The 20,831-nt window shown below is 47.3% G+C and overlaps 1 protein-coding gene and 1 pseudogene across 13 annotated transcripts; one reads left to right on the forward strand and one right to left on the reverse strand.

The window, feature by feature from the left end:
* Nucleotides 1-4,445: 4,445 nt before the first annotated feature.
* On the reverse strand, nt 4,446-5,814 carry LOC136466223 (uncharacterized; annotated as a pseudogene).
* On the forward strand, nt 4,870-17,762 carry LOC136464658 (histone-lysine N-methyltransferase ATXR6-like). 13 transcript variants are annotated; one of them, XM_066463620.1, is made up of 11 exons: nt 4,870-5,194; nt 6,446-6,532; nt 13,099-13,325; nt 14,218-14,444; nt 15,337-15,561; nt 15,980-16,075; nt 16,210-16,419; nt 16,505-16,562; nt 16,674-16,830; nt 16,986-17,184; nt 17,299-17,761. In XM_066463620.1, exons 5-9 carry the CDS (start codon nt 15,556-15,558, stop codon nt 16,751-16,753), a joined length of 450 nt encoding a protein of 149 aa, XP_066319717.1. In that variant the 5' UTR covers nt 4,870-5,194; nt 6,446-6,532; nt 13,099-13,325; nt 14,218-14,444; nt 15,337-15,555; the 3' UTR covers nt 16,754-16,830; nt 16,986-17,184; nt 17,299-17,761. The 13 variants fall into 13 exon arrangements, 10 of the variants coding, with proteins under 10 accessions (XP_066319717.1, XP_066319715.1, XP_066319716.1 ...); XR_010761240.1 differs by lacking the exon at nt 4,870-5,194 and adding an exon at nt 5,891-6,279 and having other exon boundaries at nt 15,337-15,553; nt 15,980-16,135; nt 16,210-16,426; ... (1 more) ...; nt 16,738-16,830; nt 17,299-17,759; XM_066463619.1 differs by lacking the exon at nt 4,870-5,194 and adding an exon at nt 5,891-6,279.
* Nucleotides 17,763-20,831: the final 3,069 nt, after the last annotated feature.

Here is a 20,831-nt window from a genome sequence, read left to right on the forward strand (position 1 = left end):
ACTCGTTCTCATTTCTCAATATTGTAAGAGAAAGAACCAGTAATCTTAGCTGTTGGATTACCGAAGTGGCCAATAGGACACTCTATACTTGGCATTGGCACGTTGCGATCAGTGAAGCACGACCTGCGCGCGATGCTTTTACAAGGATTATTATGCTTTTCTTATCTGTCTGAAAAAAAAACCTTGAACATTTGCGCTTGTATTTTTAGTCTACTCGGTACATCAATGATCAATCCATGTTTCTGCACTACCTACTGATCTTTAGGTATACCAATGTCATAAGGACAAAGGTAGATAATTCTTTACAAGAAGTCGACCTCAAGAAACAATGCAATTCAAACGATTTCAAATTTAATCAAATTTATATTATGATACTAAATAGGTATCATTAGATTAACGCTAATGCTCTCGTGAAGGCGTCCGTCCGGATGCCCCGTTCTCAGGCCTGGCGCACCGATCAGGCCCAACAAGGCAACGAGCCTGCTCCCCTCTGTCACTACCCAACGACCTTTTCTAAAAAAAAGACAGAAATTCTCCATTCGCTGGCATGAGGCTTCACTCGCTGTCCTCGCTGCCTCGACACCACGTGACGCACGGTGCCCCCATCCCCTGCCGCGCGCTCCACCCCCCGCCGCAGCGCCTTCCTCCCAATCACGTGGCCTTCCTCCCAATCCACGCCGCGTATAAGCAAGTGCTCGCCCCTGCCATCCTGCTCGCGGCCTCGCGTATAGGTGCTCGCCCAGGTCACGCAGTGCTCGCCACTTTGCTGGCGCACCGGCGAGCTCCATGCGCCACCACCAACCTCCGCACCGGCGTCGAGCTCCATAACGACGGGCTCCATTCGTCCTAGCAACAAGGTGACGTTACGCTGAAAACGCATGTTGCAAGCAAATATTTCAGATGTATGTTGCAAGTGTCTCGTATGGATGTTGCAAATATAGATCGGGATGTTATATATGCTGCGATAGTTATACACATATGTTGCAAACGTCCGTTCCCAATATTTCATCTATTTTTTCAGACGTATGTTGCAAGTGTGTTTGTCTGAATGTTGCATATGTTTCACACATATGTTGCAAGTGTTTTCTCTGGATGTTGCATATGTGTTGCAATAGTTTTTAAGTGTTTCATGTGTTTTTTGCAAGTGTTTCAGATGCATGTTTAAGTGTTTTATCTGTCTTCAGACGTATGTTGCAAGTGTTGCATCGGGATGTTTTAAATGTAGATCGAGTGTTGCATCTCTCTCCTCGCCTTCTGCTGTCTCGCCTTGGTGTATCCTCCCCACCTTCTGTTGCCTTGCATCCTTCTCAGAATACGGAGGGGGCACGACGGGCCCGGTGGATGGGGCACGCCATGGGATGGCAGCGCGGACGCAAGTGCACGCTCTCCTCTTCTGTTACGCGGGTAGATAGCACTTCGCTTCCTTCAGTTCCACGACACCAGCCTGGCGTCGAACGTCTGAACGCTAGTGCATCCGTTAGATTAATCATAAAAATTTTCATAATAAACCATTTGGATATATAAATAATTAAATATTGGTAATATTTTCTATACTTTTGGTCAAACTTAAAAAGAAAGTTTGACTTATCCCAACGAAGGGAGTAATTCTTTAGAGAACGCAATACGCCTTACATCCCATAATCCTTTTGCAAATATAATTATTGAATCACAATAAATGATTAAAGTTTACTATATATGATTTTTTAACACGTCTTATTTAGATTAATCTAGTGGTATATACAAATAAAAATTCAACATAAGAAGTTTGTCATGACTCGAAAGATGCAAGTCTTTTTTTTAATAATGAATTTTCATTAATCTGGCCTATATATCCACACGAAAGAGAAAGATACAAGTCTTTATTATATAAATAAAAATGGATTGGATAAGCCAAAGGAATCAGTCTCCATGACGTGCTTAAACTGAGCTCGTATTATTCAGCGAATAAGGACGTCACGAAGGCTCAGTGGTTGGGTGTAAATGGGCCGATCAAATCATATTATGCCCAGCTAAGGGATTTATGCACTTTTAAGTTAACTAACTCAGCTAGGTGTAAATGGTGCGACGCAGCCCTCTTGGCTGTTGCATCACTACGGCCGCCTAACAACATTTTCATTATAGTCACAACACGCAAGGCTCAGGACAGAAGCAAATGCATCCTGGTTGTGGTTGGTTTTGCTGCACTCTTTGATTTTAAAAGCACTATTAATGGTGGGCCTGACTGAAATGGACCATCGACCAACTTCAAAAGTTGAAACTAAGCTAAGAAGAATGTAAAGAAGGATGAAGGAGATGTTTCTTGAGGGAATATAGTCTGTTCAAACTAGTCCGTCAAATATCGACTTGATTTGTTTACTCTTTATTTACTCCGTCAAAAACTATTCAAGCTAGACCAAATAACCCAGATGAAATCTGTCCTTTTCTCCTACTCATACAAGTTGTGTTTCAGGTTCAAATTTAACGGGGAACAGTTGACATGAGCGGGCAATGTCGCCGATGGGCTCGTTGCAGCTCCAGCACTTGCTATTCGTGCGGAGGCAACAGTTTGTTCGCACATCCCCGTTCTTGCATATATATCATCAAGAGGACGTATGTATAAGTTGAGAGCGGTTTTAGGTGCGTGGCACCACGTGAGCAACGAGAGAAATAAATCGGACTTAAACGATAGTTCAAGAGGTCAATTAGACTTTATAAAAGTAGTAATAAAATTTCAAAAAAAAAAAAATCCAAGTATTTTTTTATAAATACAATTTCAAATACTAAAATCTAGTTTAATATTAGAAAACTCATAGAAAATTTAGCTCAGAAAAGTATGAATCAATTTCATATTTTCCTAATATCATTTTCTTCAGAGTTGGGAACCATAGTATAGAGCATGATTTGAGGAACACATGAAGTACGGCATCCGAGCCCGTCTAAACTGCATGCTTGCTCGATCACGTGCTCTCGATGCGTTAGCAAACCTACCACGGTGACGACAAACAAAAAAACAGTTGCGTCCATCCGGACGTTGTTGGATAAGTGGTAGACTTCAGTTTAGAGTCTGAGAAGTTGCATGTCGGCTATTGCTGATGGTCCAATGAGTCTGCACATATCATCATCATGATGTCCATGAAGAAGATAATGATGCTATAAAGTTAAATTAAACCACATGGTACACGTTGTTAATACGCAATCAGAGCTTGAATTACATTTTTTTTATTTTGGAATTTCCCGTGCATCCTCGATGGTTAAGCTAGGCATTTGTGTCGAGGAAAGGAAAAGTTTTTTGCAGTTTGCATGGCGATTCACGTTGCGGTCTGCAAGAATTTGGCATCCAACCCCGGCCCGGGGGGGGGGGGGGGTTGTGTGTGTGTGTGCGGGGGTTCGAGCAGTGCGGTGGCACAGGGCCCTCGAGTTCAAGGGCCCCCAACCCCATATATGTAAGCTGTAGGTATAGAAGCCCAATAGCCCATAGGAAAGTCAGGAGCCCAGGACACGGTGAGGCACGTACGTGAAAGTGAAACGCGTTCATCGTTTTGGCTTCCGCGTCGGCGCATCGAGTTTCGCCCTTCTGCCGCGCGGCCGCTCCGCTGCGACCAGCGACTGCGCGTTGTGCTTGTGCCATCGTCGATCGGTCGTGTGCCCCTACGTCGTGGAGCAACCATCGCGCGGCTGCTGGCCAGCGGCGCCCAACCCACTCTCCGTTCAGGCACTAGGGCAGTCGTAGACAAAACATCCAAAGTTTTGTACGAAGGTACCCAATAATTTCTCCCCTTTGATTGATGTATGCCAAGTATATATATTTAATCAAGATTTAATTTGCTTTTCACCCCAATCTTTTTCATTAGAATACAGGGATTTAGGAATCCTTACGGAGTCAGGATATGATGTTAACTAGGGCAGTGAATAATTTTTTGGAGTTGTATTAAAGGGCCCACCTTCCTAGCTCCGCTCCAGGTCTCTGAACTGACAGGACCGGGCCTGTTTGCATCCTTCATTTCATATTTGGCCCAGTTTCAAATTTCAGGAGACCATATAAGATTCAAATAATTATAAGCAACGAAGAAAAAGTTTGAGCATGATGTTAGAAAAAAATGAAATTGGTTTCATATTTTTGAGTTAAGACAAAATTTCTATTATGAACTCATTTTTTTGTATTTTTAAATATATGTTTGTTCTAGAAAAATATTGGAATAATTTTTTAATTTTTTATACATATTTTATAAAGTTTTGATTGACCTTCTTGAACCGTCGTAAAAGTTCGATTTACCTTTCTCATTGCTATCATGATGTCACGTTAGCCAAAACCGCTTTGAAATATCACCCTTTATTCTTTTTTAAGTATACCTAGAAAAAAAGAATAGGACAAACGGTATGGAGTACAACAGAATATTTATTTATTCTTTTCTTTCTTGATCCTTATTCATACATAATTTCTCATGAACTAATGCTCAATTCTTTTCATTTATTAATTGCTATAACAAGTGATTTGTTTTCATACCTGGCCTGTTTGGTTCTTTAGTCCAATGACTAAAGACTAAAACATGGACTAAACTTTAGTCCATAAATCTATTTGGTTTAAAGGACTAAAGACCATAAACCAGTTGGACAATGACCAAAATACCATTCTTATCTTCTTCTTCCCCTCTCGCACCAAGGCCCCGTGGATCTCGCAGCGTTGGATCTCTTGAGTCCACGCCGCCATGCCGCCATGTTGTCCTCCACCTCCTCCGCGGCATCGTCCTACTCGGAGCAGAATAAGGCGGTCTGGTCCCGTCGCCCTCCCTGCCGCAGCCGCCCAAGAAAGCGCCCCGCCGCCGAGTACAACGCATCCAGCTCGGGCCGGCCGAAGACCCTCGGTGCGACCTTGCCTGTGTCGACACCAAGCTCCTGTGTCATGCGTTGCGTGACCCCAAACTCGGCGGGAGTGGCGCCCGCGGGCCACGTCACCACCAGGCTGGCCGCCTTGCCCCGGATCTCGCACTCCGCGAGCACGACGGCGTTGAGCCCGTCCACCACGCTGCCGGGCGGGTCTCCAGCTTCCCCTCCACGGGCTCATCCGTGGCGAGGCGGCCCCGGTACGACCCGCTCCGGATTGCGTCCAGGATCATCACCTCCTCCGTCGGGAGCCTCGAGACGAGGGCCCTGGTGGCAGTGCGCGCGTGGTGGGCGGGGGACGACGTCGTCCATGGCGGCGAGGAGCGCGCTGGAGGTACACGCGAATAGGCGCGTGCGAGTGCAGGGGCTGCTCCAGGTGGAGCAGGGACGCGTGGAGCGGCGACGGAGAGGCGAGGAGCACGAGGGAGGTGGGGACCGACAATAATCGAGGGGGCCCTCAAGCGACTATAGCCTAAACCCACTTTAGTCACTTGGTTGGTAAATTAGGGATTAAAATCTAGAACTACCTAGTAGTCTATGGAACCAAACAGATCCTAAGATATTACCAAACAAAAAAATATATTATATAAAGAATAAGATCAATTCCAATCAATTAAATCAATTCGAGCAGCCCAAATATTCTGTCTTCTCTGGTTAAATCGAACTCCCGTGTAGAAAGGATGAGAGCTTTTTCTTAATCCTAATACTCCCTCCGTTTTCTAAATTATAAATTGTTTAAAATTTTTTAAAGAATCAAAATATCTCAAGTTTGATTAAAATTATAGAGAGAAATTCAAAGATTTATAACATCAAATAGGTATACTATGAAAATATAATTGATAAAAAATCTAATAATTCTTAGTTAGTATCGTAAATGTTATTATTCTATATTATATAAATTTGATCAAACCTCTGATACTTTGATTCTCCAAAGTTCTTGAAGTGACTTGTCATTTTGAACGGGAGTAAAAATTAAAAACAGGACTATAACTGGAATACTCCGTGTGAGAATTGAGTGGGCGGCCTGGGCCTCACTCGGGCCTGGAGAGGGACTGATGAGTGATGACTGGCAGTGCTGCAGCGCAGGCCTCTGACCGGTGAGTCGGTGACCGACTGACCTGACTGCGGCCCAGCGTCACGCTACGTCATCACCCCCTTCTCTCTCCCATGGGCCACCGCGCAGAGTCGTCGACGAGGTCGCCGCAGCTCGAGCGCAAGCGTACGGCGGCGCCCACATGCGTCGCCCCGCCCCCCATCCTCTGCGACACCTGCGGCTCCGGCGACGACGAGCTGCTCCGCGACCGATGCGATCGCGGCCGCCACACCTTGTGCCTCCGCCCCGTCGCCGCCGTGTGCCCCATCGGCCCTTGTTTCTGTCTCACCTGCGCCCCGCCCACCAAGACCCCCAAGAGGCCAATAGTGCGTCCGTCCAGCCCTCCTCGTCGCCTCCATCTCGCCATTTGCCTCTCCCCTCGCTCCTTTCTTTACCTTGGTTTCTTCCAATCTTGCTTCCCTTCGCTTTTTTCTGCTATATATCTCACCGGTTTTCATGCTTTCCTTTTCTTTCCTTTCGGGGGTCTCTTAGGGTTCCCGATGAAGCAGGTCAAGATCGTCGATTTCTTCTGGATCCAGAAGGATGCCCAGCTGGCCGCCAAATGCAGGCTCTCGCAAGGTAATTCCTTGCACTTGCTGATCTGCGTGCACCATTGCATTGCATTATTTAATGTTGTATGAAATGCGAGGCCTTTTCTCCTCATTGCTTGCTTTGCTATTGTTGAATTCGTTTTGGTCATAAATTACTTTTTAATTCTTGTTGGTTATCTTCCACTCTAGTAAAATTTCTTTCTCTGTCATTGTGATCTGTACACCTTCGATGCATCTGTCAAGAACTACGCTAACAAAGGTTCCTGTTAGTATGTCATTCATGTCTTTTCTGGGTGCTGTATGTTTGACTGTGCAATTGTATGGACTGCATGGCTTGCTGATTTTTGCAGCATTCCCTGCAAATATGCTCCTATGAATTGGAAACTCTAGGCAACAAAGAATAAGTTAAAATGTGACCGACTTTCTTATGTCATTGCTCATTACGGGAAATACGCGGGAAAGCATTACCGGAACCGGACAAACATTTAATCTGGGTTAGTTTTGCATGCCTTTTAAGTAATATAATGACTAACGACAAATTGCGGTTCAAATAAATCATGCGTTTCACTTCTAGATCATTTATGGTTGTATGGATTGACTTATTTCTGGTTTTGGTATATATGTTGGCCCGCTTGACTACCTTGTCTGGGTTTATTTAGTCATAAACGTAGTTCTTGCTTTTCGCCTTTCTGTAGCAAATCCATATTTGTGCAGGTTCTGTTGCTGATTTCTGGATGTATTACAGGCTTGTGTTCCATTTGTTTATTTATTTGTTTTTATGGGCGTGTTTCATGTTCGATACACCTGCTAAGAGCTAGAAGTAGGGACAGTCGCATCTTTTTGGCTCTTGATTGTGCAATTGTACTGACTGTAATCTGTATAGCTTGCCGATCATTGAAGCATTGCCTGTGAATCTGTCTTGTGAATTGGAAATCCTAGGGGGGTACACTAAAATGAGATATACTCGCTTACATCATGACTAGTAATAGGAGGGAAAATAGTACCTGGCATAATTTAATATGTGATTGAAATGCATGCTTTTTTAAGTAGTTATGGCAAGTTGAGGTTCAAACAGATCATGTGAACTTTCTAGATCTTTTATGGCAAGTAGTTATTTCTAGTTCGCTATATCTGTAACCTCTTGTTTAACTTTTCTGGATTCATTTAGCCATAAAAATAGTTTCCACCTTTGGCCTTGTCGTAATTAGTACAGGCTCCAGTGAGTTGTGTTCTATTTATTTATGTATTTATTTTGGGTCGTTCATTTTCTGTAGTTTCTACATGTTTGATGCACCTGCTAATAACTAGTAGTAGCGAATATTCCTTTTATTTTTTTTGGAAGTATGGAAAAAGCTTTCTCGTAGATTTTATTAGAAGAAGAAAAAACAAAGGCAAGTGCCGACCAACTTTTTAGTGGAAACTGGGCCAAAAAAACATGATACAACTTTAAAACAACGACTTAAACCACCTAACAAACTCCATGCCACCCCACCCTTAGGCTACAAAAGGCCAACTTGGTCTAAACTCTAAACACGAAACAACCAACAACTTGACTAAACTACTCACTACACTAACAATATGCACAAACAACATACCAGGAATACAACATAGGAAAATATCAGACAACACCCAACAAGTCAAAGAAAATAAAAAGAACACAACCACCCAATGGAACATCGTTCTTGAGTTTGTCACACAAAAGTAAGCAGCTCCAACATCTGCTGTGTTGTCAGCATGTGTATAAGTGTGTTGCCGCAGGGAGTTATGGACTAACTTATGGTATGATGTATGGACCATGGATGATGGTGTTTGCTGTTTGGTGTAGGGTATGGGCGTATGGCTTTGAATCCTTGATGTCAGCACTTGTTAATACTTTTTGTTTACTTTAACGCTTATGAATGGGTTCTTTTTTTGCATCATTACTATTCCTGTAAGTTATGGAGAGGTTTGTTTATTGTCTGGCTCGCGAGCTAGCTCGAGCTCACAAACGAGTCGGGCCGAGTAGGTCTTCTGTCTTGTTATGATAATGAGCTGAGCCAAGCTGTCTCGTTATCTAAATGAGCCACAACGAGTCAAGTCAAGTCGAGACGAGCTGGCTCGTTATCTAGCCCTACCTATCATCGACATAAAGAAGAGTGCGGCCACGAGATGAAGTATGAATAAACAAGGCGGGGCCATGAGAACTCGGAGAAAAACCACCAGCATTGATCACAGAGGCAAAGCGCTGAAACCAAGCACGAGGAGCTTGTTTCAGACCATAAAGAGAGCATCGAAGATGACAAACCATGCCATCAGGAACAAGATACCCAGGAGGTGGTCACATGTAGATCTCATGGAGTTTACCATTAAGAAAGGCATTTTTGACATCAAGTTGAGAAATGGACCAAGCACGAATATAGGCCACAACAAGGAGAGTGCGAACAGTGGTCATGTGAGCCACAAGAGCAAAGGTCTTGTCATAGTCACGACCATGCTCCTGCTAAAAACCACGAGCAACAAGACAGGCCTTATAACGCTCGAGAGAGCCATCAGAGCGAGTCTTAATCTTATAATCCCACTTGCACGTGATGGGACGAGCATGAGAAGGGAGAGGAACAAGATCCCAAACGGCATTGCGCTCAAGAGCAGCGATCTCCTCCACCATGGCATGTTGCCACTCTGGATTACAAATGGCATCACGGTATGTGGTCGGCTCAGAAAGAACGGTGCTAGCAAAACCATATCGATCTGCAGGCTTCAGCGACCCCCGATCACAAAGATCACAACGAGAGGATGGCTGAGAGGGAAAATGCTCAACCGAAGATGTCTCAATAGAGCAAGAGACGACTCAACAGGAGGCGAGTGATCCTGGAGGCGGTGATTGTAGGTGTGAATCATAAGAGGTTTGGAATCATAAATGGACCTAGGAGGAGCTTGTGAAGGTGGCTCAGAGGGCAGCGGTGGAGGAGGTGGAGATGGTGGAGAAGGTGGAGGAAGAAACACAGTGGAGATAGGTGTATTAGTAAAGGTCAAGAAGGAAAGAGGCTCAACAACGCCTGTCGGGTATCGATATTAGGGATACCCAAAGCAAGAAAGTTAGCGCCCACCTAACTTCCCCGAATGGCTCAAGACGTATTAAAAGGTCTTGCCCGACCCCAAGGCCACGGGCTCCGTCTCGCCCGACCTCGAGGCCACGGGCTCCGTCTCGCCCGACCTCGAGACCGTGGGCTCCGTCTCGCCCGACCCTAAAGACGCGGGTTCCGTCTCGTCCGACCCCAAGGACGCGGGTTCCGTCTCGTCTGACCCCAAGGACGCGGGTTTCGTCTCACCCAAGGTCGTGGGCTCCGTCTTGCCCGACCTCGAGGACGCGGGTTTCGTCTCGTCCAACGGGGACCCATACCGCCGCCAACCACTCTAGGTCCAAGCGTATGGGCCTGGGTCAAAACTCTGACGCCAGGGAGGAGGTTGGTACGCCTCGATGTAACCCGTGGCCATGACGGGCCATACCTGGGGATTCACATCAAGAACAGTGTCGGGCGTGCCGGTGCTGTTCTGCCTAATCCTCGTACGGACGCTGACAGGCGCGTCAGTTCACCACGATGTCTGCCGGGACGGAGTGAAACGCCATGACCGGCAGATGACGCATGCGCATGGCGCCAGTGACGAACAGGGCCGCAACATGGAGCCGTCCTTGTTGACATCTACAGGATTGGTGGGACCCGCATGAAGGAGAAGGACCTGGCAACCCTAGAAGCCTTCTTCTCTCTCTCGTTCTTCTCCTTTTCCTCCTCTGTAACCCGTCCTTTCCCTTTGCCTATAAAAGGGGAAGCAAGGCGCCCCATGAAAGGAGGGATCTGGACACAAGAGCACAACACGAGCATACGGCTGAGCAGCAAGTGAGCTCTCAGCATCCGTTCACTCCTTCCACTAAAGACTTGGGGTCCTCTCCCTCTCTCGCCTGTTTGTAACCCCTACTGCAAACCAAGTGCTCGTAACACGAGCAGCAGCGAACTGGACGTAGGGACGTTCCGTCCGAACCGGTATAAACCCTTGGGTCCTCCGAGCACACCATCCGAGCTAGACGGGCAAATACAAATTTACTCGTCGGTGGACCGAAAACATCGACAGTTGGCGCGCCAGGTAGGGGTTTTTTACACGTCTTGACGTCCACATCAGGCCTCGGATGGCTAGTCACGGCGTCAGCTGGGTCCCGGGCGCGCACGTGCACTTCGGGAACCTGGACTTCATCGTTACGACGGAGGAAGAGTTGACGCAGGTTCCCACCGCCGTTCAACCTCTCCACTCCGCCGGCCTCGACACGATCGCCGAGACGCTTGAGGAGCTGCAGCTGCACGCACTGGAGGCCCGCGCCCCCGAGAGCGACCAGGTCCTCGGCTTCGATTACGGGAGGCTAGAGCGCCAGCTCGGCGCCTTCCTGGGACCCCGATCATCCCGGGAGGACCTGCGCTGCCTCATCTTCTCGTTCACCAACGTCATGACGCACCTTGCCGGAGGGGAGCCGCTCTCCCCGGAATACGTCATCCGGAGCGCCTTGACGACGCTCCTGTTCTGTCTGCGCAATGCCATAAAGACCGTTGGCCACCTTGTGGCGCAGCGCATGCCCCCATCTCCTACGAACGACGAGTTTGACTGAATACATCGTGGAATCTTTCCACGACCTTCTCGCAGGAGAATCAGAGTCGCCCTCCGATTCTGACTCCAGCAGGGGGAGCCATCACCCCTCGCGAGAATGTTTCATGGCAGATACCCCCGAGGGATACATCGAAAGCACCCACGATGGAGGGGCTACCCCAATAGACGACCTCGACGACGAGCTCGAGGGGGATGTAGGGGCCCCACCTCGCCTGCAGGTAGAGCAGCTGAGGGCGCGACACCAAGAGCTCGAAGAAGCACGACTCCAGCTCGAGCAGGAACGCGCGGAGCTCGAGCGAGAGATCGAGCGCCACGGAGACGGTGGGCGTGCGCGCGCCGTGGCCCGCGCCGTGATCCGGAGGATCATCGAGGACGACGAAGCTTTGCCACACTTCACCCGGGCAAGCCAGAAGATCGCTGCTGCGGTGGCCTTGCTCCGGGGGCTTCCGGAGCCCGCGACACCCGAGGATCGTCACGCCCATCGCGAGATTCGCACGCTACTTGAGCGTGCGGCGCCGCAGCAGGCCGAGAGCTCGCTGTCCCGACGACGCGAGCTCGACGCTAGCCAGCGTGCGCCCTCAGAGCGACCCAACAGGGACGTGTCAGTCCACCAGGCGCTATCCATTGACCCATACAAGGATTCCCATGAAGGATACTATCTTGAACTCACTACACTCTGCAGTTATTTACTTATTGGAATTTGTTTGTATTTAATTCAGATGGGGATGGCTGCTCCATGGAGCGGCCAGACACTATCCATTGATCCATACAAGGATGGAAAGGGGCACCATTCAATCCCTTTTGCCAGAGCTGCTTGGGTCAGGAGCTCCAAAGGATTGTGCGGGTCGACCCATGTAGACAAGCAAGCGCGTAGGCTAGCAAGTGGAGCATCTGCTTGACTGCTTCATCACACACACTCCACTAGTCTAGCAGTAGATCGATGTAGATATGTGTGCGTCGGCCACCGTCTCTCCTCCCAACTGAACCAAAAAGGCAGCGAGGTGAGTGCCGGAGCGGACAAAACTGCACCAAGATCTCACACCACCCTCATTGCATTTACAGCTTCCCATAAATAAATGCGTCCATGAGCGAGATGCAGCCATAAAAAGGCCAACCAAAACCAAGGGAAGGAACCAAACCAACACACAAAAGCTCTGGTTGCCTACCAAATTGAGATGGGGTTCCTTCCGATTCTCATCGAACTGACGAAGGACACAGGCCACATGGTGATGGGGCCATGCCCATGCATCAGCAGCGTATATTGACATGATGAGCTAGTCTCTACTGTGCCTTGGCTGGTTGTCACACACTAAGTTGTGCGCATGTCATCGGAACTTGTGTGTGCAACACTGCGCATAGCTTTCCGGTGTCACACACACTATACACACAAATTGTGACCTACACACATTTTCCTTTACCTTTTTAATATATAGAATACAGAAATGACACTTGGGGTGGTCCTGACCGAGTTCCCCAAATCCTCCTAGGGATCCGTCCTAGTAGCTTCACTACAACCCATCGCATCCGGCGGCGCGTGTGACACAAAAGGGAGACGGGGAGCCATGCCTCGGAACCCCTCGCACTCTCCACTTCTCTCTCGCTCTCCGATCCATTTCTCTCTCGCTCTCATTCTTGATCGCTCTCGCTACCTGCTGCCTGCCTGCCATGGGCTCCGGCTCCGACACCTCCGATGACGAATTCTCCCCACAGCAGTTCCGTATCGTTCGCCACTGCCCAGGCCCAAGCAAGAAGCCGCGACCAGACACAGATCAGGAAGGTGCCGATGCCGGATATGACCTTCCTCGCTGAATATACGGGGGACGTTGATTATCTGGAGAGAAGGGCAAATGATGATTGCGACTGTATGGCGAAGCTTGTGACAGCAGATCCTTCCCAAAGACTAGTTGTTTATAAATGGCGTCAATAACCCCACACTAAGTTGTTTATTTTGAATCCATATAGGTTCAGATGCTAGAAGGTGAAGAAAGCGTTCTCTCGTTATGCACAAGAAGAGGAGGATACTGCCATTTGTTCCAATTGAACATGGAACTAGAAGAGTTAAACAAATGGCTTCTCTAGCCACTGCTTTGCTGTCTTCAAAAACAGAGTTCAGGAATGAGTTGACTTATATGCCTAATATGGCTCCTAGATCATCCAATCTGGCAAGATTGGAGGTATCCAGTATGCAGGTTCGAAAATCTTTCACCTTAAATTATGTTATTATTGTTTGGTGTTTTGTTGTTCTCGACTTTCAAGGTTCTTCCCAAAGAGGGTAAGGAAACCATAGAGCTGTGCAGAACCATGCAACAAAGAGGCTTCTGCCCTTCTCTTGTTGTGGTCTTTGATTCCTCTGTCTTGAAGTCACCACACTCACAGTTATTTACTTAGTGGAATTTGTCTGTATTTAATTCAGAGTTTGTGGTTTTGCTCCCCAACTTTGCTATTAGTGCGCATGGCACCGGAACTCTGTGTGCAACACTGCCCTCAGCTTTCCGGTGTCACACACACTATACACACAAATTATGACCTACACACACATTTTCCTTTACCTTTTTAATATAAGAAATGACACTTGGGATGGTCCCGACCTGAGTTACCCCAAAATCCTCCTAAGGATCCGTCCTAGTAGCTTCACTGCAACCCATCGTATCCGGCGGCGCGAGTGACACAAAAGGGGAGCCAAGCCTCGGAACACCTTGCACTCTCCACTTCTCTCTCACTCTTGCTCTCCGATTCATTTCTCTCTCGCTCTCGATCGCTCTCGCTACCTGCTGCCTGCTTGACATGGGCTCCGGCTCTGACACCTCCGACGACGAATTCTCCCCACAGCAGTTCCGTATCGTTCGCCACTGCCCATGCCCAAGCAAGAAGCCACAACCAGACAAAGATCAGGAAGGTGCCGATACAGGATATGACCCTCCCCGCCAAATATACGGGGGACGTTGATTATTTGGAGAACAGGGCAAATGGTGATTGCAACTATATGATGGCGCTCGTGACAGCAGATCCTTCTGAAAGACTAGTTGTTTATAAATGGCGTCGATAACCCCACACTAAGTTGTTTTTTTTTAATCCATATAGGTTCAGATGCTAGAAGGTGAAGAAAGCGTTCTCTCGTTATGCACAAGAAGCGGAGGATACTGCCATTTGTTCCAATTGAACATGGAACTAGAAGAGTCAAACAAATGGCTTCTCTAGCCACTGCTTTGCTGTCTTCAAAAACAGAGTTCAGTAATGAGTTGACTTATATGCCTAATATGGCTCCTAGATCATCCAATCTGGCAAGATTGGAGGTATCCAGTATGCAGGTTCGAAAATCTTTCACCTTAAATTATGTTATTATTGTTTGGTGTTTTGTTGTTCTCGACTTTCAAGGTTCTTCCCAAAGAGGGTAAGGAAACCATAGAGCTGTGCAGAACCATGCAACAAAGAGGCGTCTGCCCTTCTCTTGTTGTGGTCTTTGATTCCTCTGTCTTGAAGTCACCACACTCACAGTTATTTACTTAGTGGAATTTGTCTGTATTTAATTCAGAGTTTGTGGTTTTGCTCCCCAACTTTGCTATTAGTGCGCAGGGCACCGGAACTCTGTGTGCAACACTGCCCTCAGCTTTCCGGTGTCACACACACTATACACACAAATTATGACCTACACACACATTTTCCTTTACCTTTTTAATATAAGAAATGACACTTGGGATGGTCCCGACCTGAGTTACCCCAAAATCCTCCTAAGGATCCGTCCTAGTAGCTTCACTGCAACCCATCGTATCCGGCGGCGCGAGTGACACAAAAGGGGAGCCAAGCCTCGGAACACCTTGCACTCTCCACTTCTCTCTCACTCTTGCTCTCCGATTCATTTCTCTCTCGCTCTCGATCGCTCTCGCTACCTGCTGCCTGCTTGACATGGGCTCCGGCTCTGACACCTCCGACGACGAATTCTCCCCACAGCAGTTCCGTATCGTTCGCCACTGCCCATGCCCAAGCAAGAAGCCGCAACCAGACAAAGATCAGGAAGGTGCCGATACAGGATATGACCCTCCCCGCCAAATATACGGGGGACGTTGATTATTTGGAGAACAGGGCAAATGGTGATTGCGACTATATGATGGCGCTCGTGACAGCAGATCCTTCCGAAAGACTAGTTGTTTATAAATGGCGTCAATAACCCCACACTAAGTTGTTTATTTTGAATCCATATAGGTTCAGATGCTAGAAGGTGAAGAAAGCGTTCTCTCATTATGCACAAGAAGAGGAGGATACTGCCATTTGTTTCAATTGAAGATGGAACTAGAAGATTCAAACAAATGGCTTCTCTAGCCACTGCTTTGCCTTATTAAAAAACATAGTTCAATAATGAGTTGACTTATATGCCTGATATGGCTCCTAGATCATCCAATCTTGCAAGAGGAGGTATCCGGTATGCAGGTTCGAAAATCTTTCACCTGAAATTATGTTATTACCGTTTGGTGTTTTGTTGTTCTCGACTTTCAAGGTTCTTCCCAAAGAGGGTAAAGAAACCATAGAGCTGTGCATAACCATGCAACAAAGAGGCGTCTGCCCTCCTCTTGTTGTGGTCTTTGATTCCTCTGTCTTGAAGTCACCACACTCACAGTTATTTACTTATTGGAATTTGTCTGTATTTAATTCAGAGTTTGTGGTTTTGCTCCCTAACTTTGCTATTTGTGCGCATGCCGCTGGAACTTGTGTGTGCAACACTGCCCTCAGCTTTCCGGTGTCACACACGCTATAAACACAAATTGTGACATACACACACATTTTTCTTTACCTTTTTAATATACAGAAATGACAATTAAGCATATCTATTTCTTGTTTCACTGTGCAGGCTGATGGGGATATTAAGGACATGACCTTCCCCGGGCCCGCCAAATTTAGGGGGACGTTGATTATTTGGAGAACAGGGCAAAAGATGATTGCGATTGTATGACGACGCTCCTGACAGTAGATCCTTCCCAAAGACTAGTCATTTGCCTTGACAAGAGTGAGGGCATTTCTCGCTTTATTAGTGGCATAAGTAACCACACACTGTAAGTTGTTTATTTTGAATCCATATAGGTTCGGATGCTAGAAGGTGAAGAAAGCATTCTCATTATGCACAAGAAGAGGAGGATACTGCCATTTGTTCCAATTGAAGATGGAACTAGAAGAGTCAAACAAATGGCTTCTCTAGCCACTGCTTTGTCGTCTTCAAAAACGGAGTTTAGTAACGACTTGACTTACATGATTGATATGGCTCCTAGATCTTCCAATCTGGCAAGATTGGAGGTATGCGGTATGCAGATTCGAAAATCTTTCACCTGATATAACCATTTGGTGTTTTGTTCTAATTTTGCTAGCCTTGACTTTCAAGGTTCTTCCCAAAGAGGGCAAAGAAACCGTAGAGCTGTGCAGAACCATGCAACAAAGAGGTGAATGCCCTCCTCTTCTTGTGGTGGTCTTTGATTCCGTGAAGGGTACTGTCTTGAACTCGCTGCACTTAGTGTTATTAACTTATTGGAGTTTGTCTGTGTTTAATTCAGAGTATGTGGTTTTGCTCCCTAACTTTGCTATTTGCGTGGCACGCGCCGGAACGGTGGTGGTCAGAATGAGGACCCCTTGAACTGGTGCGCATGGGCACACCAAGGGAACCGCTTGTGGGTGGCCATGCCAGACTCATTCTGGGTGTACACGTACAAGGTGCACGACTGTCCTCAGTGTTCTAGTGTCACACACACTATATACACAAATAGTTAGAGCAAAATAGTGGACTCTATGGTGTACACACATTTTCCTTTACCTTTCTAATATACAGAAATGACACATGCATATCTATTTCTCGTTTCACTGTGCAGGCTGATGTCGATACGAGGATCTGACCTTCCTCCCCGAATATACTTGAAACGATGATTATCTAGAGAACAACGCAATTGATGATTTCTATTGTATCATGACGCTCCTCCGGACAGCAGATCCTATCCAAAGGTTGGTCATTTGCTCTGACAAGCGCGGGAAGATTTCTTGCTTTATGAATGGCATCAATAACCACACACAGTAAGTTGTTCAATATTTTGAATCCAACATATAGGTTCAGTTTGCAATTGTTGTACTATGTTCTCACACTCAAAGAAAGATTTGTGTATTGTAAGTACTGTTAAATTGTTGCAGGAATGGCGAGAAGCAGAATGTCTCCCTGCAAAAAAAAAACAAACAAACAAAGAAGCATAATGTCAAATGTGTGTGGTACTACATTGATGTGGAGAGCCATGTCTTGTCGGTGGCCTGCAGTGGTACAGCTTGTGGTAAAAAGCTATATTATGACTACAGTAAACGCGAGCATGAGTATCCCACCCATCATTTCCTCTAACCTAGCCCCCAAAGTCTTGACCTTACGAGTAGTAAAGGAGGTTGGGTGAAGTAGGTCATGTTGGCTGAAAGGATCAAGATGCCCAAGAGGGGGTTAATTGGGCTAATTCTAAATTATCTTGCAATAATCAAATCCTACGTATAGCCCAATTAACCCCTTGTGTCTAGAAAAGTTTCTATCAAATTAATGCACAAAAGACTTGCAACCTATGTTCCAAACTTACTCTAGTATAGCAATTCTATGAATGTAAAGACAAGTATTGAATTGCTCAAAGTAAATACTTAAAGTAAATGCTCAAAGTAAATGGAGAGAGGAACGCGACGATGTTTTGTCGAGGTATCGGAGAGTCGCCACTCTCCACTAGTCCTCGTTGGAGCACCCGCGCAAGGGTGTAGCTCCTCCTTGATTCGCGCAAGGATCAAGTGCTCTCTACGAGTTGATTCTTCGATACTCCGTCGCGGCGAATCACCCAAAGTCGCTCACAACTTGAGTTGGGTCACCCACAAGCTCCGCTGGGTGATCATCAAGCTCCCAATCACCATCAAGCCGTCTAGGTGATGGCGATCACCAAGAGTAACAAGCATGGACTCTCACTTGACCACGCGAAGCCTAATGAGAAGATGGATGCACACTTGTCTACTCTTGATTCACTAATGAGGTTTTACTCTTGGATTCTCAAATCACAAACACCTCACTAGGACCTTGCTCTTCTTGGCACTCACAAACGTGTTTCTTAGCTGTTGGAATGAGCAAAAGTTACTCCACACACGAGTGGAGCTTCTATTTATAAGGCAGTCTGAAAAACGAACCGTTATGAGCTTCTGCGGGGTGACCGGACGCTCCGGTCGTGTTGACCGGACGCTCCGGTCAGTTCAACCCGCGCAACAGTTTTCAAGTGATGACCGGACGCTGTCAGGGTCTGGTCAGTACTGACCGGACGCGTCCGGTCGCTCTTGGATGCTTACTGTACTTGACCGGACGTTGGATACTCAGGGTCCGGTCAGCACTGACCGGACGCGTCCGGTCACACTTTCTCAAGTCTGGACCCTTACTGGAGTCGACCGGACGCTGGCCCTCAGCGCCCGGGCACATTGACCTTCCAGCGTCCGGTCACACCAGACTTGTTCTCCTCGGTCAAATGAACTGACCGGACCCTGCGGCCAGCGTCCGGTCGCACCGGAGCCAGCGTCCGGTCAGTATTTGACCCTCCATTCACTTCCAACTCTCGATCATTTGTGAATGAAGTTTGCTCCAAAGGATCTTAGGCATTCATAAGAGCTACCTAGAGCTAGTTTTAATAAGTGTGCACCACACCTAACTCACTAGACTCAACTAGGTCAAGCTACCCGTCCATACCCCCCTTAATAGTACGGCCAAAGGAAAAACAAAGTCCTAAACTACTCTAAGTGTCTTTCCAACTCCAATCGACACTTAGAACTAGTCATCCTTAACCTTGTCGTCCATCCTTTGAAAACCAAAACGATTTTCATCGTAGAGGCATGACAACCTCGATTGCCCAATCGATCTCCATTACCATGACCTAACTTTATTTGCCTCTGCAAAACACACGTTAGTCATAGTAATCTTGTATTGTCATTAATCACTAAAATCCAACTAGGGGCCTAGATGCTTTCAATCCCTCTCTTTTTGGTGATTGATGACAATACTACCTTGAGTATGTTAATGAGTGAGGTTTTTGACAGGCTTTGTTCATATAAGCTTTTGTCGATAAGAACAAAAGAGTTAGGCAAGCTTATATGACCCAAGCCAACTCAATGTACTCAAAGGATGTGAATTAAGCATGAGTACGACTAACACAGCTCATTTGCATCGGAGTATAAACGTGGAAGCAAAGACAAATGAGCATGACACAATTGATATGACATTTAAATCATGCATAGTAGAAAGCACACATGTCATATATCACAATCACATAGATAGCACTATCACATAAATAGAATAATATGCGTGAAAGTAAACACACGAATGCAAAAGTAATAGTGTATCACACAAATAAAACTTCAAATGTATATAATAAGCTAATACTATATAACTAGCTCCCCCTAAATGACGCTCCCCCTGAGTCTACATACTTGAACCCTCTCCCCCTTTGGCGTCAAACACCAAAACCTAGGGGTCGGTCGGTGGGGCTGCAGCGGACGAGCCGGGCGTTGAAGAACGTGGGGCAAGTTGGAACTGGGCACCATCATCATCTGACCCTGAGCTCTGAACTGACTGACCCTCTGTGGCAGGAAGTGTCGCTGAAGCGGTCTAGGTCTGAGCTGGGGTTGGTGCTGCCTGTGAAGCTGCTAGTATGTCTGTCGTAGGATCTGACGAGGCAACAGACAAGGGGAGCCTCTGAGTAGTCACTGCGACTGGAGCTGCTGTAGACGGACCGGCGGTATGCATATGAGGCGGAGTAGGCATGCCGGTCATCTCGCTGAAGGATGCTCCAAGACTCCTGGAGACTGACGTGTCAGGCACGAATAGCGAGGAAGACTGCTCTGGTGTGAAGCCCGTCTGAAGTGGAGTGAACTACGGGGCTACCACGGATGAGGCTAACCACTGGGACACCTATACAAGAGGTGAAGCAAACTGAGCTAGAGGCTGTCCCTGACTCTGGAGCCCACTGGGCTGTACTGCTGGAGTCGTCGAAGTGGTAGGAGGCTGAGCAAGCTGGGGCGAAGGCTGTGGTTGTGGGGCCCTAATGGCTGTCACTACATGCTGCATGAAACCCATAAGCTGCTGCTGCAAGAGTATCTGCTACTGATGCATCTGCTGCTGCTGCTGCTGCATGGCCTGCTGCTGCCTCTGGAACTCGTCCTGTCGAGTCTGAAGCTGGGCAAAAGTAGCAGCTGTCTCCTATACCTGTCTATCCTGTGTCTGCTGCATCTGCTCAAGAATAGCAATGAGAGCGGGGTCTGTCTGCGGAGCAGGTGGAGCAGAACTAGAGCTACCGGCCTCTGCATCGTGTCTGCGTGGAGGCATCTGAGGCATAGGCTGATAATCGTCGTCAGAGCTGTCACTATACTCGCTCACCTCCTGCTGTGCCTCTAGCTCCTCCTCCTCAGTGGCTGCAATCCCTCTGATGATCTCATCCTGCTGAGCTGCGGACTCTGGAACGTCGGGACGATGGCTAGGCTGTCTGGGTGCCTGAGGAGTGGTGTGTCTGATCCTCTGTGACAGGTTGTAAGCTGGGAACTCTGTGGTGGCACCTGTATACTCATCCATCATACCAGGGGGCTTATCAAGCACTACTCTGCGGATGAGGAACGTGATCCAGTGAGCATAGGGAAGCTACCTGCGACCCTTGAATCCCTCAGCTATTGTATCC

Source organism: Miscanthus floridulus, chromosome 7 (assembly GCF_019320115.1).
Source record: "Miscanthus floridulus cultivar M001 chromosome 7, ASM1932011v1, whole genome shotgun sequence".
Taxonomy (NCBI): Eukaryota; Viridiplantae; Streptophyta; class Magnoliopsida; order Poales; family Poaceae; genus Miscanthus; species Miscanthus floridulus.